Source organism: Micromys minutus (assembly GCF_963924665.1).
Source record: "Micromys minutus genome assembly, chromosome: 9".
NCBI lineage: Eukaryota > Metazoa > Chordata > Mammalia > Rodentia > Muridae > Micromys > Micromys minutus.
This window is the reverse complement of record NC_137978.1, coordinates 48242747-48267971: the sequence shown is the minus strand read 5'-3', so window position 1 is coordinate 48267971 and position 25225 is coordinate 48242747. Positions and strand designations below refer to the sequence as shown.

General features: G+C 44.7%; 2 protein-coding genes across 2 annotated transcripts in view; both read left to right on the top strand.

Annotated features, from left to right (window-relative positions):
• Positions 1–272: 272 nt before the first annotated feature.
• Positions 273–9928, top strand: LOC308424327 (uromodulin-like; the record flags this gene model as incomplete). Its single annotated transcript, XM_080921253.1, has 9 exons — positions 273–363; positions 417–1259; positions 2903–3108; positions 4125–4279; positions 5527–5763; positions 7682–7841; positions 8282–8396; positions 8871–8903; positions 9876–9928. 9 exons carry the CDS (start codon positions 273–275, stop codon positions 9926–9928), a joined length of 1893 nt encoding a protein of 630 aa, XP_080777379.1.
• Positions 9929–11797: 1869 nt separating this feature from the next.
• The window catches only part of CEP85 (centrosomal protein 85), a 37723-nt gene continuing 24295 nt past the window's right edge, over positions 11798–25225 (top strand). The window contains exons 1-2 of the mRNA XM_080921496.1: positions 11798–11899; positions 24898–24959. Of these exons, the coding sequence (XP_080777622.1) occupies positions 24905–24959 (55 nt within the window). The 5' untranslated portion in view covers positions 11798–11899; positions 24898–24904. The remainder of the gene's footprint in view (positions 11900–24897; positions 24960–25225) is intronic.

Here is a 25225-nt window from a genome sequence, read left to right as displayed (position 1 = left end):
TCCCAGCAGCCCCACCATCCCCCACCCCAGCCTTCAGGCGAAGAGATATGTTTTAGACGCATCAGTTGGGGGCTGGGTACTTCAAGGTTAGTTTTCTGCATTTGAACCACTTGTGGCTTTCTGTAATGGTGTCCATCGATGGCTGCTACAAAAGCCCTCTTTGACCGGCGAGAGCTACACTTCTGCGTGGCTATGAGGTGAATATTCAGAATGCAGTTAGGAAACTAACTCCAGCCAGCCTCTGAAATCTATCGGGCTAGAGTTGGCGCGGAATGAGCATGCCTCTCTATACGGACTTCCGGCTGCTGTTGTTTTTATCGGAACTCCTCATCGGATTCGTGGGAGCCAGAGAGCCTGAGAGCGGTAGGAAGCGTGGGCCAGTGTCTTTATTTTCGTTGCTGTTCTTGTTTTCACAGGCAGTGTTCTAGTCTGCGTGGCTGCCTCAGGCCTGCCTTCCACAAGAGGCTCTAATGAGAATCTACCCTGCCAGTGTTCGAGTTCAGTGCTGCCTCACCAAACAAATGGCCACAACTCCGTAGAGGAACTCAACAGTTCACCTAAGAGCAAGACGCCCCAGGGAGAGATGACATCAACCACTCTTCCAACATCACCCCAAAGCAGTAGCAAGACAGGGCCCACTGAGCAGACAGCCTCAGTCACCAATAGTACGTCACTATTAGATGCCACGGTGACCTCTATAGCAAAAGAGCTGGCAGGGTCACCCAAAACCACGGCACTCAGCTTGACCACTTCCACTGAGACCCCACAACCGAGTCAAACCTCACCCTCATCAACACAGGACAAAGCCATTGATACAAATAAACCTTTACCCACGGCAACCACGGCAACGATGGGCACCTCTTCACCAACCACAACCATGCTGAGGACCACTGTGCTTAACACAGCCACATCTGAGACTCAGGAAAGGGACACCACAGCTGTGCTCCCAAGCCCAGTGACAAGCCCCACAACAAGCCAGCTGCCTGACACACACCACAGCACAGTCACACAGACACCTTCCCAGACAGTGCAGATGGGTTCAAGCACCAGCCCGGGCACAACCCAAGCATCTGACCATTCTACAGGCCTTGCTCCTGGCTCCTCAGAGACAATCAAATCCTCCACGATCATTGGGACTAGTAAAGCACCCCCCAACTCTAATCAGAATGGCAGTCCAGGAGATGGCACCTGTGCTTTGGACGAGTATCCAGCCAGTATCGGAGGTTGTGCATGCAACAACAGCTACTATTCCCACTTGGGTAAGTGTGTATAATCCCTTCCAGAGAGCTGCCATTGGCTGCTGCTGCTGCTGCTGTTTCTCTTCCTCTCCTCCTCTTCTTTTTTTTTTAAGGTTTCTCCTCTATTTGGATTTTATGTGTATGGGTAACACGGAGTAACACGAATAACTCACGTGAACAAACCAGATAAACGGCAGGGACTAGAAAGGTCATGGAAGACCCAGAGGAACCCTGTCCAAAGGTTGGTAAGGCAGTAGCATGAAATGAGCGAGTCCACCAGAAGTGATGTCTCATGAGAGGGCAGGCGGCTGCGCAGATGAGATGATCCACCCTGCTCCAGCTCCTGGGACCTGAGCTGCTGTCTGGATACTGATGCACATTACAGGCGTGTGTGGCATGTGTGTGTGTGTATGTGTGTGCACGTACACACACACACACACACAGAAAGAGAGAGAGAGAGAGAGAGAGAGAGAGAGAGAGAGAGAGAGAGAGAGAGCAAGCTCTAGCTTCCTGCTTAGTGTTGGAGAAGAACTGGAGAGTAAACAAATTAACCTCCCCCAAACCACTGTTTGCCAGTTACATTTTGTTGAGGTAAAATATACCTATTTCATCATTGTGGTCCACGCCATACTCCCCGGTTCCCTAGGGACTAAAAACTGAACTTGAAATTGGAGTGGAGCAAGAGCCACCTCCTTTCTAAAAACTCTTACCTCTCCCTTCATCTTAGCTTATTCTATTTCTCTGTCCACTGGCCCAACTCTCAGTGTACCTGGCTCAAAATGGGAACCTCATCTCCCAAGCTTTGTTGTTGAGTCATGGTCTCCTAGTCCAGAACTGGCCTGGTCACTGAAGACGACCTAATGCTCCTGACCCTCCTGCCTCTGCCTCCAAGTAAATGGGTCAATGAAGCTACATTCCTAGCTCCCACATTAGCTTTGAGGCCCTAGTAGTCACTTTTTAAAAAGATTTATTTATTTTATATATGTGAGTACACTGTAGCTGTCTTCAGACACTCCAGAAGAGGGCATCAGATCCCATTACAGATAGTTGTGAGCCACCATGTGGTTGCTGGGAATTGAACTCGGGACCTCTGGAAGAGCAGTCAATGCTCTTAACCGCTGAGCCATCTCTCCACCCCCTCCCTAGTGGTAATTCTTGGAAAGAAGATTCTAAGAACCTGTGAGGGCCAGGAATCAGAATCCCATAACTCAATAGATGATTCTTGGAATCCACATGTGTGAGAATCTGCATTTAAATATATTTAATTTTTTTCCTGGTGTTTCAAATTTGAAGCCAGGTTTCTCTGTGTAGCCCTGGCTATCTTGAAACTTTCTCTGTAGACCAGACTGTCCTCAAATGTACAGAAATCTGCCTCTGTCTGAGTGCTGGGATTAAAGACTACTATGTCCAGTTACGTTTACAGTTTTAACAATTATTGGTGTGTTTGCGTGGTGCATGGTGTGTGTGTGTGTGTGTGTGTGTGTGTGTGTGTGTGTGTGTGAATTAGGGGGCACACATGCCATGGTGAAGTCAGATCTCTCTTTCCACTTTATGTGGGCTCTAAGAATTGAACTCTGGTCTCCATGGTAAGCCTGTACCGACTTCTCATGGCTTCTTCCCAAGATCCTCAGGAGATCCCACCTCTGGCTCTTGTTCCTCTGCAGAACTAGACAGAGAGATAGCGACCCTGCGCTGCGGGCCCCAGGACATTGAGGTGTCTCTCAGGAGCTGCTTCCTGAAGACTCAGCACTGGGTCCTGAAGCAAAATACCTTCGAAAAATGTTCCAGTATCAATATGACAGAACAGGGTCATCGGGTCCAGGTCTTTCAATTGGAGAAGAAGGAGAGAACTTGTGGACTCCACATCTCTGTAAGCTGAAGGGGGTTTAAGAGGGAGAGGAAAGTTGTGGGCGGGGCTGGGAAACCTGTGGGTGGAGCTGAGAAAGTTCTGGGGTGGAGCTGGGAAGACTGTGGGGTGGAGCTGGGAAGACTGTGGGGTGGAGCTGGGAAAGTAGAGGTTGAGTAACTCTTGACTTTCTTTGGTGGACTCAAATCTTTGCCATCAGCCCATCCCTGATGAAGAAAAAGAACAAGCTGTCTCCAGACTGGGAATTCCTTTATACGTGCTGTGTGTGCTGAATTAGGATATTGATTGGTTCCCAAACTGTCAGCCGTGAAACACTTAAAAACAGTTAACTACAAGCAGTTATTTATTGGTTTCTGGCCAAACACCAGGTCTATCAAATAAATTTTAATGGTTCTGATCCTGAGAGGTTTCGAGTAAATCAATGGCCCAGAGAACTTAAGGGATTTTTCTCAAATTGCAGTTTGAACTTGAGGTAACCCTCCTGCATCAACCTCCTGAGTCCTGGGATTACATGCTTGCACCAGCACACAGAGATTAGTTTCGTAACAAAATATAACTCACATAAAAATTGGGTATTGTGGCACAAACTGGTAACCCTGACACTGGGAGGTGGAACCCAGCGGAATCCCAGGTGGGTCACGGATTCAAGACCATCCTTAGCTACATAGTCACTAAGGCTAGCCTGAGCTACATAAGACTGCATCTCAAAAAAAAAAAAAAAAAAAGAAAGAAAACAAACAAAACTTAGGAACCACTGCATGGGGATGAAAGTGATAGGCCCCAGAGCCAGAGTGATGTTGGGTTTAGGCTCCGTTGCTTGCTTTGTACGTCTCTTAACCTTTATTTTACTCATTCACAGAATGGGGCTGATGACAAAGCGCTGTGTTCAAGCCACAGGACCAGGCTCAAAGAGCTCAGTCACTGATTTTATTTTAATAAACATCTTGTAGCTAGACAGGATGGGGTGTTTGCTCCAGGGACTTATGGGTAATGGCTGCTCACCTACCTGCCTTTTCTAGACCAACAGCAGCCACGCTCTGTACTCTTTGGACGTGCACCTTGAACAGGCTCTCCCTGGCTCCATCACCACTGTCAGAGTGCTGCAGTTCAGCTGTGCCTATCCACTGGCTGTGAACATTAGCAAGCCTGTATCCTATCAAGAGGTCTCCATCCCGTGAGTAATGCCCAGCCAGCCGCCTATGCAACTAGGCCCTGGGCCACCCTACGTTCTCACTGCTAACTCTAATCCAGGCCAGAGACGCAACTCCCTCAGGAAATTGGCCCTCATGCTCACCCACCATATGTAAGCACCTCTTACACAGAGGGAGACTGCTTCTGAGAAGAAATGCAGTATGGGTGTGAATCACCACGGAGTTAGATAGATGCCAAGGTTTTGGGACCTATGATGGAGCACTTTATCTTTTTAGGTGGTCTATAGAAAGGTTAAAAGACTTACCCTTCTGCCCATCTCTTATTTTTTTTATATTTATTAATTTATTAATCGTGTGTGTGTGTGTGTGTGTGTGTGTATGTGTGTGTGTGTGTGAGAGAGAGAGAGAGAGAGAGAGAGAGACATGCACAAATCTGTTCCCGATTTCGTCAGGTCAAGCATGGCAGCAGGAGCCTTTACCCATGGAGCCATCTTGCTGACCCATCTTTTTCTTTCTCTTCCCTCTTTTTCAAGATTTATTTATTTTTATTTATGAGTACACTGCAGCTGTCTTCAGACACACCAGAAGAGGGCATCGGTTCCCATTACAGATGGTTGTGAGTCACCATGTGGTTGCTGGAGAATTGAACTCAGGACCTCTGGAAGAGCAGCCAGTGCTCTTTACTGATGAGCCATCTGTCCAGTCATTTCTTTCTCTTTCTTAGTACATGTTTGTTTGTACTAAGGACAACCTCTGGTATTCCTTAATCACTCTCCAACTTATTTATTTATTTATTTATTTATTTATTTTTGAGTCAGGGTCCCTCTGCATGGCCTTGACAGTCCTAGAAGTCACTATGTAGACACCAGGTCGCCCTTGAACTGACAGAGACCTGCCTGCCTCTGTCTCCTGAGTTCTGGGGTTAAAAGAGTGGGCTACATATCACTTGTTTCACTTTAAATCCACATTTGTGGAATTTTGTTTTGAGACAGGGTTTCTCTGCGTAACAGCCCTGGCTGTCCTGGAACTTTCTTTGTAGACCAGGCTGGCCTCAAACTCAGGGAGATTGCCTGCCTCTACTTCCTGAGTGCTGGGATCAAAGGTGTGGGCCACTGCCGGGCATGCCTGGGCACTTTAACATGGGTTATGTGTCTTAAGTCCTCTTGCTGTACAGTAAGTACATTACACTCAGTGACCTCGAGAGTAAGTCAGAAGGTGGATACGCATCCTTCTCTCTGAGGGACTCACTCTTGTTCCTCTCTGGATACAGTGCCATCCACGTTCCAAATACGGGGGAGACTGTCGTCACCCTGAGCATCTTCACAGACCCTCAGCTCTCCGTTCCACTCAAGAACAGTACAGCGCCTGTCGGTGTGCCTCTCTATGTGGTCCTCAAGTCCACCAACAGTGATCCTGACCGGTTTGCCCTGGTGGCTAATGAGATCTTTGCAAGTACCAACCTCTCCAACAAAGAGCCTAAGGCCACCTATCATTTTGTGAAGGAGAGGTAAGAATCCCTCAGGTCCCAGGACTCGGGCTGTGACTTACTTGGGTACTTTTGTACCTTAGCTTCCTTATCTATATTCCAGGGGTAAAAGTAAGTTTTATTCTCCCGACATAATTGTTGTCTTGGGGGCTTTTCTAAGTCTTTAAGATTCCTTTACACCCTGGCGAACAAACATGGGAAGAAGTAAAGGACCAATGAACGTTTGTTCAGTGAATGCATTCAGCTTCATTTTACAGACGAGTAAACTGAGGCTCAGGGAAAGTAAAACCTGCTCAAGATCTCACAGCAAAAAGATAATATTTACTTCTATTCTTCTCCCCTTCCCCAAACAATTTCTGAGGGCCTCAAATGATGAGATAAAAAAAAATGCTAACATTTCAGAATACCATCTGCTATTATATATATATATATATATATATATATATATATATATATATATATATATGTATGTATGTAATTATATACACAATAGAAAACAGCTAATAATGACATAGTATTTTTCCCATGCCAGGCATAATTGGAGTCACTTCGTATCTATCAGTTAATTTAAACCTTACACACTATGATGTAGTTATAGCTCAATTCCCGTCTGACTCAAGGAGAAACCAAGGCTCAGCTCAGGTTGCTCACTTTGCTAAGTGTTGAACACACTGAGACAAGAGCTGGGTCTCTTAGACAGGTAGGATGGCCTAGGCTCCAAATCCAAGCCCTTCGGAGGCAGAGGCAGGGGAATTACCCAGAGTACCAGGCTAACCAAGTAAGGCAGCAAGACCCTCTTTTAAAAATAATAATTACTTGGGGCTGGAGAGATGGCTCAGAGGTTGAGAGTACTTCCAGAAGTCCTGAGTTCAATTCCCAGCAACCACATGGTGGCACAGAACCACCTGTAGTGGGATCTGATGCCCTCTTCTGGCCTGCAGGCCTATATGCAGGCAGAACACCGCGTATATGTGTGTGTATAATAAATAAATCTTTAAAATACTACTACTAATAATAATAATAAATAAAAAACTGGGTATGGTGCTGGATGCCTGTAACTCAAGTTCTCAGAACAGAAGAGGGGGTTAGCTAAGGAGTGAATTCCAGGCCAGCCTGTGGGTTGCATGAGATTGTGACTCAAAATTAGCGAGAGAACGAATATCTCCTGTCAGACTCACATTTTATTCATGTTGAAAATAGTCCTCATAGGAGCACAGTGGATTGCCCATCCATTTACAGATCACTGAGCAACTCCATGAAAGATTATTTCCTCCACTGTGCAGACGAGAGAGCAGAAGGCTGAGTCTGACAGAGGACTGCTTATGCTCAGCCTGGACCCAAAACACACTGCTGAATTGCAATTAGCTTTGCCCCGTGTTCTGAAGGTTCTGGGGTTCCTACTTAGGGACAGCAGCCTGTTCCAACAGCACTGTGGCCCAACCTTGAAGACCCACCTAATATCTCTAAGCCTTAGTTTTCTCCCTGTTTAAAAGAGAAAAAGCAGGGCAGGGGGCTGGGGAGACGGCTTGGCAGCTAAAAGCACTTGCTGCTCTCGAACAGGACTTGGCTTAGGTCCCCAGCATTCACACGGTTGTCCACAATCATCTGTAACTCCAGTTCCAGGTGACGGGCCAGCCTCTTCTGATCTCCGCAGACACTGTATTCCCGTGGTGTACACACTACAAGGCAAACACTGACAGGCATAAAATAAAATAAATAAACCTTTAAAAACGGGGAGCAGTCAAAAGTATGGTCTTCCTCAGAGTATTGATTTAGGGAATAAAATTCAATAATCCATGTAAAGTTAGTTCTCAGCCAGAGATCCAACACCTATTATTACACAGGACAAGCTAAAGTGGCAGAAATCAAATGTTGTGTGTCCGCACCTTGGGCCCCAAACCTGAGTCTCAAAGATGGATATATGGCCTTTTCCCTGCAGCTGCCCTGTCCAAGGCCGGATGCTTCAGAACTTCAGCAATGGGGCCTCCGTGTATGTGACACTGGCCTTCATTCTGTCCCGATTCTTGGATAGTGACATGCTTTACCTACATGCCCAAGTGACCCTCTGTGACAAGCAAGTGGGACACCCATGCCAACCGGTAAGTAGGGTTCCTAAAGGCCAGCAATACTTCTGGTACTGAACCAAGGGCAGTTGCGGGATTGTGTGCTGGCCTCATTTTCTAGGACCGGACTTGTAGGAAAAGTTAAAGGCCAGCATTTGAAAAACCTACATCTTTTTTTTAAAAAAAGATTTCTTTATTTTATTTATATAAGTACACTGTAGCTGTCTTCAGACACACAAGAAGAGGGCATCAAATCCCATTACAGATAGTTATGAGCTCCCATTTGGTTGCTGGGAATTGAACTCAGGACCTCTGGAAGAGCAGTCAGCGCTCTTAACCACTGAGCCAACTTCAGTAGCCCAAAGACCTACATCTTGTAGATGAGAATGAGTGAATTTATCTGGGCCACGGGGTAGGGAAGCATGAGTCTTTGCGGTCCTGGGGTAAAGTTTCCAAAGCTTTTTTGTCACCCACAGTCTTGTAGTGGAAAGAATCCCCTGCAGAGAAATTCACCCTGGGACACTCGAACTGGGACCCAGATGGAGCCTGGCAGTGGCAAGTGGATCGTGTTTGGACCTCTCCGAATAAGTGGTACGTGGATAGATAGTTCAGAAAACAGCATCCAGTCCCCTGGAACTGGAGTCACAGATGGTGTGAGCCACCACGTGGTTGCTGGGAATCAAACCTGGGTCCTCTGAAAGAGCAGTCAGTGCTCCTAACCGCTGAGCCATCTCTCCAGCCCCGCTAAGCTCTCTGTCTCCTTTTCTATCACATCAGCTCAGCCTTCTCAAGTTGTCTTTCATGCCAACCTCAGTTTGATCATTTTTCTTGTCCCAGCACACTCTTGTCTTTTTATACTATTAGAGTACTTTAACCCTCGCTGGGAAAATCCCACGCCTTAAGTCCACCTAGAAGTATCTTTCTCACCCTTCTGAGTCTCAAAAACATAAAAATAAAACCAGCAGCCTCCTCTGTGCCGCCCTGATGGAATGGTGGGTGAGGGCTCTGGTCATGTCTTGTGTGAGGGGCACTTTGAACTTAATCTCTGTTTCTGTGTGGTTGCAGAGTCCAGAGCCTCCGGCAGCAGGAACTCGGCAGGTTGGTATAAAGGGATTGCTTTAGGAAAGAAAGGTCTAATGTCGCATGAGTTTTCTAGGGGTTTGTATGGTGTTGATCTTGGATACTGTTTCTTCTCTGAGCTGTGTGACCACCATGTCAGTTTACCTCCTGCGTCTCAGCTGGAGCCGTACATGGCAGTTAATATGAGGCTGTTGCCTTCTCCTGCCTCAAAATCTGATACTACCCAGAAATGACTCAGAGTGAGGGGTTGAAGGTCTAAAATGCACCAGGCATGGTGGAGCATGTTGGAAGCTGGAAGTTTAGAACCAGCCTGCAAAAGACAACGAGACCCTACTTGACGTAAAAGCCACGTATAGAGGTTTACCCTGTAATCCTAGCACGTAGGAGGTGCAGGCAGGAAAATTAAGTGCTCAAAGCTATCCTTGGCTACAGAGCAAATCTGAGGCCAGCCTGGACTATATGTCTTAAAGCAAAAGAAATAAAGAAAGGAAACAAAACAAAACAGTGTACACAGTAACACTCCAAACTGAGGTTGCTTAGTGAGGAAAGGTGCTTGCTGCTAAGCTTGATATATCTGAGTTCTATCCCTGGGAACCATGTGTGGTAGGAGAGAACCAGGAAAAGATGCCCTCTGACATCCCTATGTACGCCATGACTTGCATGAACTAACTAAATAAATAAATAAATGTAATAAAAATTAAAACTCTCCCAGACTCTTAAAACTCCTCTGATCCCATTTTTAAAATATTTATTTTATTTAAATTATGCATGTATGTGTGTGTACACTGTGCACTTGAGGAGTAGCACCCAGGGAGGCCAGAGGTGTCAGATCGCCCTGGAACCGAAGTTACTGATGATTGTGACCTGTCCCATGTGGGTGCTGGGAACTAAGCTAAAGCCCTCTGCAAACGCAGTAGGTGCTCCTAACTACGGAGCCTCCTCTCCAGCCCTTTTAATACTGTCTTGCAACCATTTCTTTCTTTCCTCTAGGAGCCTGGATATCCATCTTTCTCCTGATCGTGATTGGCTGGATGCTGGAATAAAATCTGACCCAGCCTCCTGATTCGACCCTAGAGTTTAGAGTCTAGTTTGCTTGCAGAAACAAGGGTGGAGTGGAGGAGTTGTGTCAAGACAAGTGGTGTGGCCTCTGTTAGGTACCAGAGGAACTGGCCATGGACCAGTGTGAAGTTCAATACTGTGAGGAATGTGCAAAGGCCTGTTGCTTGCTCTTAATAGTTTCTTTAATTGGGACTCTTGGGGGAGGGTGTGTGATTACACTGCTCAATATGATGTGGGGAAAAGTAGAGAATTTGTGGTCAATAAACACAAGAAATTCTACATTTTCTGGTTCCTGTCTGTATAATCTGAACAGAATGATTTGGTATTCCAGGTCAGCTGGCTGATGGATTAGAGATGGCACAGAGAATATGTGTGTGTGCATGTGCATGCATGTGTGTGTGTGGTGTGTGAAAATCACTTTATTCTCTATGGGGCTTCATCTCCACACATGTAAAATGAAAGTGTTTGACCAGATGACCTCACTGTGGGAGTCATTCTCAGGAAGTCCTTGGGCCTTGGTCAGCTTCCACTACTTTCTCTTCTTTCTTTCTTTCTTTCTTGAAAAATGACCAAAACTGTTCAGTTCCAGAATGAGAGTTAAATGCATATATAAAATATTGCTCAAGCCTTTTTGTCCTATCCCTTGGTTATTCCAGGCCTTATCAGACCCCCTTTTCCAGTCAAGGGTAGATATAGCAACAGTGGTTTTTCTGCCACCATTAATTCATCCCAAACCAGAATCTATAACATCTCCGGGACTGTGTTACACCTGGGCTTTCAACAGTTCACAAGTCAATCTTGGACAAATGTAAGGACAGGGTAGACAAGGGCTTGAAGAAGACGGTGAACTAGGAAAGAGAACCAGGTTTAGATGTTAGCAGGCTAGCCACACAAGCCACACAAGCCTGTAATTCCATGGCCAGGAGACTGAGGCTGGGAGATTATTCTGAGTCTGAGGCCAACCTGGGTTGTATATCAAGACCCTGTCTCAAAAAAATAAACAAATGTAATAAGCAAAATTCCACAAAAGGGTAGATCATTTGCATAGCATATACAATACCTTGAACTCGTTTCTCAAAACCACAACAAACCAACTCAAACAATTCCCAAACATATGCACGCCAAAAAAACCAATCAGAAAATGGAAGCTAGATATAGTGGAGTATATCAGTTTTGGTCTTCCTTCTTCTTGACCTTCATATGGTCTTTGAATTGTATATTGGGTATTCCAAGCTTCTGGGCTAATGTCCACTTATCAGTGAGTGCATACCATGTGTGTTCTTTTGTGATTGGGTTACCTCACTCAGGATGATATTTTCTAGTTCCATCCATTTGCCTAAGAATTTCATGAAGTCATTGTTTTTAATAGCTGAGTAGTACTCCATTGTGTAAATGTACCACATTTTCTGTAGTGACCCTTGAGTAGGCAGTGACCCTGTCAGGTCACCGGCACAATCTAACTTCCTGGTTCCGTAGGGAGGAGGATGAGGTAGGTTGGGCAGGATCTCTAAGACCTGGCCAAATCCCGGCAAGGCCGCCCTCAGCCTCGTGGACACAGCGCCACCGAGTGGCAGGACCCGGTATGGTGCAAAGAGACCGATCTAAGTAGCCGCTGTGTCATGCGCAGAGGGATGCACCGGTCCAGCTCCTCCTGCGCAGCCATCCGCCCGCCTACAGCCCAGGACACAGTGAAGGGGCAGGACGCGAGAGAAGCCTGGCTCTCCATTGGTCAATGGCAGGCAAAAAGAGGCGGAGCGGCCACGCGCCTCGACTTTCTATTGGCCAGGAGCAAGCAGAAAGGGGCGGAGCCGGGCGGCGCGCGCTCCGGGGCGTGCGGCTTGACGGGCGTGGAACGGCCGTTAGGCGACCTGAGGAGCGGATTCGCCGCTCGTGCGGACGTGGTGGCCGCCGTCAGTGTCCGAGTGAGGGGGGTCGCCGCTCGCTCTCAGGCCTGTGTAAGTTCTTTTGGGGGCTCCCGCCGAAACGGCGGTCCCTGTCCCTCATTTTGTAACCCCGGAAAAACCTTGGAAAGTCGGGACCTAGCTTCTTGGGGGGTGGGGGGGGGATCCTCGGGGGAGAACGAAGCGCATGCGCAGATGGACCGAGCCGTAATTCCATCCCAATCTCTTCTCTCACCGGCTGAGTTTCCTGGCTAAGGATCCTCACACGCCCCCTCGCGTCTCTGTCCCTCCCCCCCTGCACCTCGGGTCCCCCTCGTCATTAAGTCCACAGCAGTTTTCATACTTGTGTGCCAGACGCCCCCTGCTCTCGTAAGAGCCCACGGCCCGCGGGAAGAGCTGGGCTCTAAGAGTAGAGGTTAAGCAAGTTGTCACTCGGCGGGTGGAGACCTTTCACAAAGGGCCAGGAACTGAAGGCGCCGGTGTGTGGGGTCAGCGAGCCATCCCCGCAGAGGTGGCGTCTGAGCTGAGGGGTAGTTGAGGGGCAGAGGACCTATCCCAGGGCTTTGCTACAGCATTTAGCACGAAGAAGCTAGCGATGCCATTAGATTCCTGTACGTAAGACAGCCCTCCCAACCCCCACCCGCAGTTAGCTGAAGCTAAGGTCAGTGGTGGTCAAGGTGGTCTGAGGCTTGGGATGAATCAAAACTTTAGTTTGTCTAGCGGTGTTAGAACATTTGACTTAAGTAAATCGGGAAGGTCAGACCGTGTCTTTTTGTTGTAGTTGTTGAAATACTGAGCATTAAATAAGCCCTTAGCCCAAGTGAAGCAGACCCTCCACTGCTTAGCTGTGTTCTCACAGAGATCCTCCTAATGTTGTCCTCTTTGCTGAGATTAAAAATGTGAATCACCATATCAGGCCCAGGCTGTCTTGAATTTTTTTTTTTTTTTTTCATTTTGCCTTAGCCTCCATAGCGTTGAGATTGCAGGCTTACATATGACCAGTAGTTTTTCTTTAACACAATACATCTCTAACTTGGAACAGAGCCGGGCAGATAGTAGGTCCTCTGTAAATTTGGGTTGGTGAATATCAGGTCAGGACTTCTTAAACTGCCACTGTCTTTTGCTTTTTTAATGTTCATTAGTAGTTGGTCTGCATCCATGTCTGTGTGAGGGTGTCAGAAGTCCTGGAACTGGAGTTATAGACATTGTGAGTTGCTATATGGGTGCTGGGAATTGGACATGGGCACTCTGAAAGAGCAGCCAGTGCCCTAACCACTGAGACATCATCTGTCTCCCCAGCCCTTAGACTGCCACTCTTGATCTGTCTTTTTGCTTGGAATAAAATTTTGAGATCTTTGCTGATAAGGAGAAACTTACTTTGAGACAGTTATTTGAAGTTTGGTTTGGTAGCCCATGCTTGTAATCTGAACACTTAGGAAACTGAGGCAGGAGAATTTGTAAAAGTACTGACTAGCTCAGTCGGTAGAGCATGAGACACTTTAATTTAGGGTTGTGGTTTGAGTACCACATTGGATGGCAAATGTTAAATACTGGGGGCTTTTCTATGCCTACCCTAGTTCCCAAGTAATGACAGATTTTATATTTATTTTATACCATACACTTATATATAAATATAGTCTATATTTATCAAAAGGCCTCAGGCATTGTAACTGGGCAGGTTGAGCTATTCCTACCTGACTATGTCTTCTTCCCAGTCTTCTACTTCCCACTCTACTTCCCAGGCAGATGGTGTTACTGTCATCTTAAATTCACTCTGACACTTCTTTCTTCATACACATCCTGATGGTGACCTCCTCTGTCCCACCTGTGATCTTCTCTCTCTCCATCTCTGGGCTCGGAAGTCTAACCTTACCCTCTCCTGCCCAGCAGTAGACTAATCAGCTCTTAACTGAGCAATTAGAAGATGATATTCTGAGTCAGGAAATACTTTATAATGACAGTACCAAGTCCAGACTATGCCCAGATCTCTGGGGTACAGAAAACAACAATTGAATATACAGTGTGCAAAACCATCCCCTAACATCATTGCCTGGGAGTTCAGTGCTAGCCTGATCTGCATATTGAGTTCTAGCCTGGGCTGCATAGAAGACCATAACTCAAAACAAGAAAACAATTCTTTGGTATATGTATAATTTTTGTCATTTATCAAAGATAACAGCTATTTGTATAATAATGAGGTGCTTATTTTTATGTAATTAAATATTGCCAAGATGGTGATCCATGCCTGTATTCTCAGCACGTGGAAGATAGAGGTTTGAAGATAATCCTTGGCTACATAGCAAATGCTAGGTCACTTGGGCTACATGAAACTTTGTCATAGAAACCAAATGAAATCTTAGGTGGGGGGCTGGAGAGATGGCTCAGTGGTTAAGAGCACTGACTGCTCTTCTAGAGGTCCTGAGTTCAAATCCCAGCAACCACATGGTGGCTCACAACCATCTGTAATGAGATCTGATGCCCTCTTCTGGTGTGTCTGAAGATAGCTACAGTGTACTTATAATAAATAAATAAATAAATAAATCTTAAAAAAAAAAGAAATCTTAGATGATTGTTTGATACTGCAGGATATATACCATCTTCAACGTTTTTCAGAGTTGGTATTTTTTTGAAAAAAAAATTATTTTAGGTATATGAGTACACTGTAGCTGTCTTCAGACCCACCAGAAGAGGGCATCAGATCCCTTTATGAGCCACCATGTAGTTGTGGGAATTAAACTCAGGACCTCTGGTTTAATAGTCAGTGCTCTTAACTACTGAGCCATCTCTCCAGCCCCAGAGTTCGTATTTTGATGTTATCACTATCAATACTGAGAACTCAGCTTCCCATAAATACATAGTACAAGATGGCAGAAGTGTATTTAGGGCCATTTAATATTTATCTGCACACACGTGGTGGGCGAGTGGAGAGAGAGAGAGGGAAACTTTCAGGAATTCTTTCTGCCCTTATACCATAGGATCCAAGGATTGACTCAGGTTGTCAGGCCTGTGGCAAGTCATTTAACTTGCTGAGCCATCTCATTAGCTTGTCAAGCATTTGGACACCATGCATCACATACATGTGCTATAAGGCCAAAGAAGACTGAATTTCTGGTCTTAATGCTACAACTAGGGGTGAATGCTACTTTGCTCAGTTTTGTGTGGTACTGCATACAGATCCAACTCAGAAAAGTTTTATGAACTAGAGAAGCACTCTACCAGCTGAGGTACATCCCTAGCTTTTTGTTTTGTTTTGTTTCTGTCTTGTCTTTTCTTTTTTGAAATCTCACTGTAGTCCTGGGTAGCCTGGAACTTGCTGTGTAGAGATCCTTTTGCCTTTGCCTCCACTAGGTGCTGGAATTAAAGGTATATCCTGTCATGTCTGCTTCCTTGTGGGTTTTTTGTTGTCTGTTTTTGTCTTTTTGAGACAGGGTCTCATGTATCTCAGGTTGGCCTGGACCTCACTGGAAAGCAAATTCCTGGTCCTCTTATCTCCACTCCTCAAGAGCTACAGATTACGGGCATCCACCTCTTCAAACACTATTTTGATGCTTAAAAAAAAAAAAAAGATAGTAGGAGAATATTAAAATTGTTTTCTTCATAAGAGTATGTTTCCATAAGAGGAGAAAACTTTCAATGCTTAGTGAAACAGTCTAGTTGATGCCCTGCAAGGGCCTCAAAGCTGGGCCAAGGTGTCCAAGGCCATGTGTTTGGTATAGCGTAGCTTGAGGGCATGTACAGTGCAAAGAGTTCATGCTGCATGTTCAGAACCAAGGCTGCAGAGAAGTCAGGAAATACAGAATAGGTGAGCCAGAAACCTTGCATTTGTTCCGTTTGATTTAGAATTGATAACTGTCTGTTATATATTCAAGTATCTTTTACTATTCTTAGATTTTTTTACACTCTTCACTTTGCATTGTATCACCTGTCAACCCATAGGCTAAGAAGTTGTATGCTGAGGCCTGCCAGTAATTGCACCAGTAATCTCAGCACTAGAGAGGCAGAGCAGGCCAATCTACGAGTTGAAGGCCAGCCTGGTTCTACAAAATTAGTTTCAAGATAGCTAGGGCTACACAGAGAAAACAAAATGATCAAACATAATGTGTGCTGGACCTTCAGAGTGGCTCCATAGATAAAGGTGTTTGCGGCCAGGCCTGAGAACCTGAGTGTCCGCACACATGCACACACGAATGCACAGGTAGGTCCAAGGCTGATGGCAGTAGTCATCATTGATTTCTACCTTCATGTTAGCAGGATCTTATCTCAGTCAACCCAGAGCTTGCCAACAATACTTAGTCTTGTGAGCTGGCCTGCTCTTAGGATCCCCTATCTCTGCCTTCTGACGCTGCAATTAAAATAAGCTCCCACTCCCACTTGGCATTTACTGGGGTTCTGGGAGTCTAGACTCTTATTCTCGTGCTTATGTGTGAGCATTTTAACTACTCAGCTGGCTTCCCAGCCTGTCAGTCTAGACCTTTATTTTCTTATCTGTAAAAGGAGGATGGTAATAGTAACTGACTCAGTATTAAACAGGATGCATGATATATATGTAAAATAGTTATTTAGCTCAGGGTTTAATAGGAAGTTTTACATACATACTACATTTCTTTATGTGAGTGAACATTTTTTGTAGTCTATTCACTTTTAGTTTAGTTACCAATTCTGTTAGGAGCTTTTATCCACTTTCTATCTGCATTAAGTTATATTTCTTTAGCTGTATAGTTGATTATTTGTGTCGGATTTTTTGTTGTTGTTTGTTTTGTGTATTTTATTTTAGAAAGTCTGTAGCCTTTGATGAGTCCTAAAAATCTTTGTTGTTGTTGTTGTTTTGATTTTTGAGACAGGGTTCTTTATGTAGCCTTGACTGTTCTTGAACTCACTCTGTAGATCAGGCTGACCTCAAACTTGTAGAGATCTGCCTGCCTCTGCCTTTTGAGTGCTGCAATTAAAGGCAGGCACTCCTACCACCTGGCCCCTGAAAATCTTTTTTAAAAATACTTTTAAATTGATTATATTTTATGTGGTGTGTGTGTTTATTAGTGTGACTGGCAATCCTTGTGCCCTGACGTCTGTGTAGAGGTCACAGAATGCATCAGCCGTCAGTCCATGTTTTTAACTTGTTTGGGACAAGGTCTTTGTTTGTTGCTGCACATACCAGGCTAACTGGCCCACAGATCACTAGTGTATAGGAGCACTGAGAGATGAGCTCCTGTCCTACACTTTGTCTTGGTTTGGTTTGGTGTGTTGTTGTTTTTAGGTTTACACAGAAGCACACACTTGTGAAATTCCTACAGAGATCAGAAGAGGTTTGAAGCTGGAGTTACAGGCCTGATGTGGGCCCTGAGAAATGAACTCCGAGCAGTAACTGCTCTCCTATCTCTAGTCCTGATTTGATGTTTTGGGACAGATTCTCACTGGGTAGTCCAGGCTGGAGATCCCCTGTGTAACATCCAGAGTGCTGGGTTACAGTGTGCACTATGTTCAGCCTAAAATTGTTATTGTTGCTCATCTGACTCTAAGCTTATTAAGAAAAGGTCTAGACTGACTTACATGGTTTATTAATGGGGATACTTTTGAAAGTTTATTCACAAAATTTTTTTTTAAACTTTTCATTGGTTCTTGTTGAGTTTCACACCGTGCACCCCAGTCCTACTCATCTCCCTGTCCCCCTCACCCTTCACCCTTGAAACCTCTCCAAATAAAACACACAAGCTAACAAACAACAATAAAAACAAAGCATAGAAAACAACTCATCATGGAAGTTATAGTGTGTCACAGTATGTCCCACAGTGTATCCCTCTGTCCACATATCTTTACTAGCAAATGTTCACTGTAACCAGTCATTGGTCTGTTTCAAGAGATCCCTGGCTTCTGTGACACCATCAATATTGTATCCTCACCTGGATTCCTCCCATTTATCTTGTTGCCCTGTGTCATGTAGATCCTGCAGCTTTGGATCAGCAAGACTGGCCTTTTCATGCATTCCAACTATTCGCAGATGATACAGATTTTTAGATGGGCCAGCTCAGTGCCCTGGATCTGGGCATGGCTGTTAGCTGAGCAGGTCAACCTCCTGGCTCTCCCTTCTCCATACCACCAGGGCGAGTTCTACAGCACTGTTCTGGATAGGCCACCCAATGCCACCATCAGCAGGAGGCAGTGTCAGCTCTCCCTTTCTTATGACCCCAGGGCCAATTTTCCTCAACTGCTGCAGATGGTGAGGGGTAACTAATACAAGGAGGGAGGGCATCGCCCCACACCCATATCACCTCATAACAGATGAATGGTGGAACCCGCTCTCTGTCTTTGAGGCTGGCCTATCTGCTTCCCCTCAATCCGGCCCAGTACGGCTGTGCTACCTAGGTGAGGCACAGGGCCCACACTGCTGAGTGCTGATTCTGTTGATGTACAGGGCCAGCTTTCTGGCTCTCGTGACCTCTCTTTAACAGCCTCTGGGGACAAGGGGACAGAGAGCATTCTCTGCCCCCCACCCGGGCTACCTCACAGCAGAGGAGTGGCTGGGCCAGCTCTCTTGCGCTCTTGGTGCTGGTTCACCAGTGCCTGCTCCACTAGGGCTATCTTTTCTATGCTGCCCAGATAAGATACAGGGCTTGCTCTCTTGAGTACTGCAGCTGTCAGGGGGCAGGGCCAGCTCACCAGCTCTCCTGACTGCTGCAGGACATGAGGTGGGTGGTGAGGGCATCAACCATGCCACCTCATATTAAACTAGGGCTGGGGCAGGCTCACCTCCTCCCTATCAGGGTCAGCACTATTGTGTTGCTGAAGCAAATTGAAAAACCCACTCTGCTGAGCGTTGCAGGCGGCAAGGGGCAGAGCCAGCTTACCTGATCTAATGACCATGGGACCAGCTCTCCGAACTACCATAGGAAGTAAGGGGCAAGGAAGGGAAGGCATCACCTGTGTACCCATTGTCACCTCGTGGCAGACATGTGGTAGGGCCAACTCTTGCTCATCTGTGCCCCTGCCACCAGGGTCAGCTTTGATGTGCTGTCCAGGCAAGGTACAGGACCTGTTCTGAGTTCATGACTGTGATCCATGAGTGATGGTGGTGGGAAGGGTGAAAGTCACCTCTGTACCCGTTCGGCCTCACAGAAGATGAGTAGCAGGATCTGCTCTCCTAGTCTCATGCCTGGGCAAGGAGCAGGGCTGTTCTCCTGAGTGCTGCCAGTAGTGAGAGATGGGGCAAGTTCTCCAGAGCATTGCAATCACTGAGGGTTGGGAATAGTTAGACATAGCTGCTAGACATCCACATGGTCCCTGGCTGCTGTCCCAAGCAGGGACATCCGATAAGGATACTTAAAAATAAAAACAACAACAACAAAAAAAAAAACCCTTGAAATTCAAAGTGACATGATAACCTAAGCCCCTAATCCCAGAGATAGAGTCAGGCCAGCTTTTACCACATGGAGTTCAAGGCTAGCTAGAGCTATATAAGACATGTCTCAAAACAACATGGGGAGGGTGTGTGCAGAAATTGTGCATGCCTGTAACCAGCCTCTTATCTCTGCCTTCAGTGCTCTTCAGTAGTTCTCAACCTGTGGGTCGCAACCCCTTTTTGGGGAGGAGTTTACTGGGGTTGTATAACACATATTTACATTATGATTCATAATAGTAAAATTATGAAGTAGCAATAAAATAATCTTGTGGCTGGGGATCATCACCACAACATGAGGGACTGTATTAAAGGGTCATAACATTAAGAAGATTGAGAACTACTGAAGAACACTGAAGACAGAGACTGAAGAATCACTGCAAATTTGAAGTTAGCCTGATTTACATAAGACCCCAAAGAAAAAACAAAACCCTGAAATACAATTAACATTTGTTTTATGCAAACATTGTAGTTTCTGAGAGGATTTTGATTACATACACTAACATAAATATATTGATTTTTAATATCTTCCACTGTAGAATCTAACCCCTAAATATTGAGCACTCTGAAAAGAAAGATTATATGTATTAGCAGTTACTCTCTAGTCCCTGCCTGCTCAGCTCTTATTTCTGCGAAGTTAGCTATTTTAGACATTTCATATGACTTAGACCACTCAACATGTGGCTGTTGGTGTTTGGCTTCATTTAGCATGATACTGTTTAGGTAACCTGTGCAGGTACATGTAGGGGCCGTTGATCAGCCTCAGACATTGTTCCTCAAGAGATATCCTCTGCTTGTTGAGACAGGCTTTCAGTGGGACCCACTCCCTCAGTTAGGAATCCCAACAAGAACACCAAACTACTCAGCCATAGCATATATGCGGAGCACCTAGGTCAGACCCCTGTACGTAGTGTTAAATATTTAAAATAAACCAACCCTCACTATGGCCGGCATCATAGAACCATATGGTATTAGTGGGGTATTTTCATCTCAGCAGCAGCTGCCCTCCTGGCTCTCTGTCCCTGGCTACTCTTTGGTCCCAGTGGCAATCTCACCGCCTCTGTGACTAGCTCCATCTATCTCACAGCTCTCTGCTGTGGACCCTGAGGGACAATTAAAATCTAAAGTCAGCCTGAACTGCATAGTAAGACCCATTCTTCAAAAGGGGGGGTGCAAAAGAAGAGGCTTAGTGAGAGGGTAGAGTTGGTGTTGACAGAAGTATCACTAATAAGTGGGTGATTATGCTGTATCATTAACTCAGTAGCCATCAGTTGAATGGCTAGCTATAAATTGATTATAACTAGCCATAAGTTGAAGAAGTTGTTATTTTAAGGGGTTTTGGTCTTTATTTTTATGGATATTTTGCCTGCATACATGTCTGCACAGCATGTGCATGCAGTGCCCACAGAGTCTAGAAGAGGATGTCACATCCTTTGAAACTGGAGTTAAACTGGTTTGTTTGTTTTTTGAGGAACTGTGTGGGTGCTGGGAGCCAATCTAGATCTCCTGAAAGAGCAACTAGTGCTTTTACCCACTGACCCATCTCTCCAGCCCGTTTGTTTTGGAGACTCACTGTGTGGCTCAGGCTAACCTGGAACTTTCAGTCTTCCTGTTTCTGCTTCCTGGGTGCTCAAGTATACTTTTATGAGGGAAGTGTGGCTTTAGGATATGGTTTCATTATGTTATTACACAAAATGAGTTGATGATGGGTTATTGTTGCTAAGATTGCACTGTAGAGATCAATAAAGTACATTAAAAGTGCCATATAACCCCCCCTTTTTTTTCCTTTCAGATTTCCTCTAAGAATTGTATCCTGTGAATTTTCCCAATTTTTTTTGGCCACTCACAAATTCAGTTTCTGAATTCCTGTTATGCCCACCCCCATTTTTGTTTGTTTTCCTAAGGACATCTCAAACAATGGCATTAAATACAACAGATAATTAAATGTATACTTTTGTTTGTAGACTTGAATCTACCATATTAGTACTTCCACAAATCTACACAGTGCACCTCATGAAATGATCTTACAAAAGACAGTTTTTTAGAAAAATAACTAAATTAATTAACATTCCTACTGTAATCTTAGACTTTGCTTAATGGTAAGTCTTGTTATAAATTACATTTTTTTTTTTTTTTTGAGCAAAAGGACTTAGCCACAGCATCACATATAGCTGTTGAAAAGACACCTTGATGAAGTCCTCCTGAGAAGCCCATACCCATATCCTGCATGTTACAGTGTTTTCCTATGTGTAGCTATCTAAATACTTAATAAATACAACTTAGTTTCACTTAGTTCAACCTAGCCAGAGGTCTGGCCTTACCTGAGTGAAGGGCCCCCGTAAAGGAGAAAGTCCACTCATGGCTGGCCACAATGCTGTCTCCTTGTTAGCATTGACAGTTGACTTCATCTTCCTCTTTCAATTCTCTCCCTCCTTCCTTTGTTTATTTCATTTTGTTTTCCTCATAGGGTCTCATGTAGCCTGGAGAGTGTGAGTGTGAGTGTGTGTGTGTGTGTGTGTGTGTGTGTGTGTGTGTGTGTTGTGTGTGTGTGTTTTCAGACAGGGATTCCTGGCTATCTTAGAGATCCCTCTATAGACCAGGCTGGCCTTGAACTCAGAGATCTACCTGCTTCTGCTCCCTGAATGTTGGGACTAAAGGCAAGAGCCTAGAATAAATAGTCTTAACCAGTGTCTCCCAAATTGTAGTGTTCAGGCAGGCATGGTGTAAGAAGAGCTGAAAATTCTATATCTTATTCTGAAGGCAAACAGGAGAATACTAGTTTCCAGTGAGCTAGGAGGAGGGTCTTAAAGCCCATGCCCACAGTGACACATTTTCTCCAACAAAGTCACACCTACTCCAACAAGGCCCCACCTCCTAACAGTGCTACTCCCTGGGCCGAGCAAATACAAACCACCACAGCTACCCTCTTGTCTTCCACACAGGCTGTATGGCACACATACACATCAGAATGACAATTATAGAATGAATAATTTGTTTGTAAATTTAAAACATTGTTTCTTTGGTCTGATATCTCTGCAGTCAGGAATTAGAGGGATGAAGATGACAAATTCAGGGTCATTTCTAGCTACTTAGTGAGTCTGAAGCCAACCTGACCTAAGTGAAACTGTTTTATACCCCCACCAGCAAGCTTTTACATTTTTGAAAAGAAGACAGAGACTGGCTTAAGAAAACTGCTTGGGAACTGGAAAGCTGGATGTAAAATCCTAAGGAACTGGATACGGAATCCAGTTGGCTCAGCAATATGCATTTATAACCCCAGTACTTCAGAGGAAAGGGGGTAGTATGGCCAGCCAGGCCAGCTGAATCAGTGTGCTTCTCTTTAGCACAAGAAAATATGGTAGAGAACACTTGATATCTATCTGTGGCCTCCTCAGATTGGTGGAGGTGACTAGCATGTAAAAGGCCCTTGTCCCAAGCCCAACAACCCAAGCGTGATTCTCAGTCTGCACATGGTGGAAAAACAGATCCTGAAAGTTTGCCCTCTTGCTTCCACAGGTGCACTATTGTGCACACATACAATAAATGTTAGTTTATTTTCATTTACTTATTTATTTGTTTTTTTGAGACAAGGTTTTTCCGTGTAGCCCTGGCTGTTCAGGAATTCATTCTGTAGACCAGGCTTGGCCTAACTCAGATAAACCTGCCTCTGTTTCCTATGTACTAGAATCAAAGATGTAAGCCAGTACCACCTAGCCAAAAATTTTTTTAAATTTAAATTCTATGTATATGTGTGTGGTATGTGCATGTGAGGTGTGAGTGCAGGTGCCTATGAAGTCCAGAGGAGGGGATTGGATCCCTGCAGCTGAAATTGTTGTGATCTGCCTGACATGAGTGCTTAGAACTGAACTCAGAACTTCTGCAAGAATAGTACACAGACTTAATGACTGAGCCATTATCCAGCTCCTTTTGTTTGTTTGTTTTGAGATGTGATCTTGTTATGTATTTCCCAGGTTATGAATTTCTTGAACTTTTTGTAGTATCCAGCAGTTTTTCTATCTCAGCCTCTTAAGTAGTTGGGACTATATGCGTGTGTCACCATGCCCCATGTTTACTTATTTTTGGGTTTTTGTTTTGTTTTTTGTTTGTTTTTAAGACAAGGTCTTCATAGTCTTGGTGGTCCTGGAACTCTCTATTATATACCAGGCTACCTTGAACTCACAGAAATGCCTCTACCTCTACCTCCTCATGCTGGGATTAAAGATGATTATGCATGGGTGTTTTGTCTAGATAGTTTTTTGTGTGCCATGTGTACCTACTGCCTGCCACCATAGATCAGAAAGAGAGTGTTGGATTCTTAAAGTTGCAGGTAGTTGTGAGCCACCCAGGAGATTCTGGGAATCAAACTTTTGTCCTCTAGAACAGTACTCTTAACCTAAGCGGTTTCTCCAGCCTCAAAATACTCTACAGTTAGGGGCTGGAGAGGTGGTTCAGCGGTTAAGAGCACTGACTGCTCTTCCAGAGGTCCTGAGTTCAATTCCCAGCAACCACATGGTGGCTCATAACCATCTGTAATGAGATCTGGTGCCCTCTTCTGGTGTGTCTGAAGACAGCAAATGCTCTGCAGTGTAAAATATGGGAAAATACTTGAGTATGTGGTATTTGTTTCTTCTCTTGCTTGTTGTATACTAATAAAGTAGCCCTAGAATCTTTGAAATGTTATGTGTCTTTTCATATGCTAATAAATCTATTAGTTGGCTGATAGCCAGCCCCTGGATAGTTTTTATGGTTCTTTGGGGGAGGGGTTAGCCAGGGTTATTGTGCCTGCCTGGCAATCCTATTCCTTTTGATATGGCAGTAAAGTATAATGGGCAGCAGTCTTAGTGAGCAAATCTTTACAACTCATTATAAACATCCTTAGTAACCCTAAACTAAGTAAAGCCCTATTTTTCTTAGCTTCCAATAGTCCCTAGGAAATGTGGGTAGTATGCTACTTATATTTCCAGTCATATCTGAGGCAGTACTCCTTTAGCTAAATTCTACTTTTGTTTAATTTATATTTTCCCAACCAAGTTTATTTGTAAGTCCTTTATAATATCAGTTTATCATTTCTAGCTTCTCCATCAGTAGCAAACTCGAGGGAGTGTGTTCTCTTTGAAGCTCTATAGCCATTATTTGCCTTTAGGCTATGCATCTCTTTACCTATATCCCTGTCATATCCTCTTTTTCTCCTTTTCTTCCTGTTTTCGTTTTATTTGAGGCAGTCTCATTGTGTTGTACAGATTTGTGGTAATTCTCCTGCTTCTGCCTCTTGAGTGCTGGAAATACAGAATTCAGATCATACCTGATCTGAACTAGTAAATGTAAAGATTCTTTGAGATCTGTAAACCATTCTAGCAAATAAACTCTAGGTTGGAGTCGTGTGACTGTTGACTTGTAGCTGGTTGATAAGACGTATGGCTACAACAAGCTGGGAGTTAGGATAGCATTCGAAGCTGGGCAGTTGGAACACCAACACACACACACACACACACTGATGCTAGAAGCATATTGTTAGAGTTAGGAGGAAACTGAATTTGTTTATTCTTATATTTAGATCATGGCGGGTTTTGTTTTGTTTTATTTCCATCTAATGGGAACAGAGTTACAAATAATTTTTACAGAAGTATTGGAAAATTCTGACTGGTTACTTTTTCATTCTCAGGTAACTGATGGCCATGCAAGAAAAATACCCAAATGACAGGTCTCCTCACGCTGCTTCACCGGGTGAGTAGTCTTCTATATTGAATTTTGACTTCTTTTATTTTATGTGTGTATGTGTGCGCAAACAAGTATGCTGTTGTCTTGTGCATGTGGAAACCAGAGGTTTAACTTATATGTCTATGAGACAGTTTTGAGTGAAATTGGAGAGGAACAGCATGAATCACTGTGTTCTACTCACATGCTACTCCACAAGGATTGGAATTCTTGGATGCCCGCCATCTCTTGTACCATGAGAGCTGGGAATTTATCTCTAGATTGGACTGACAAGC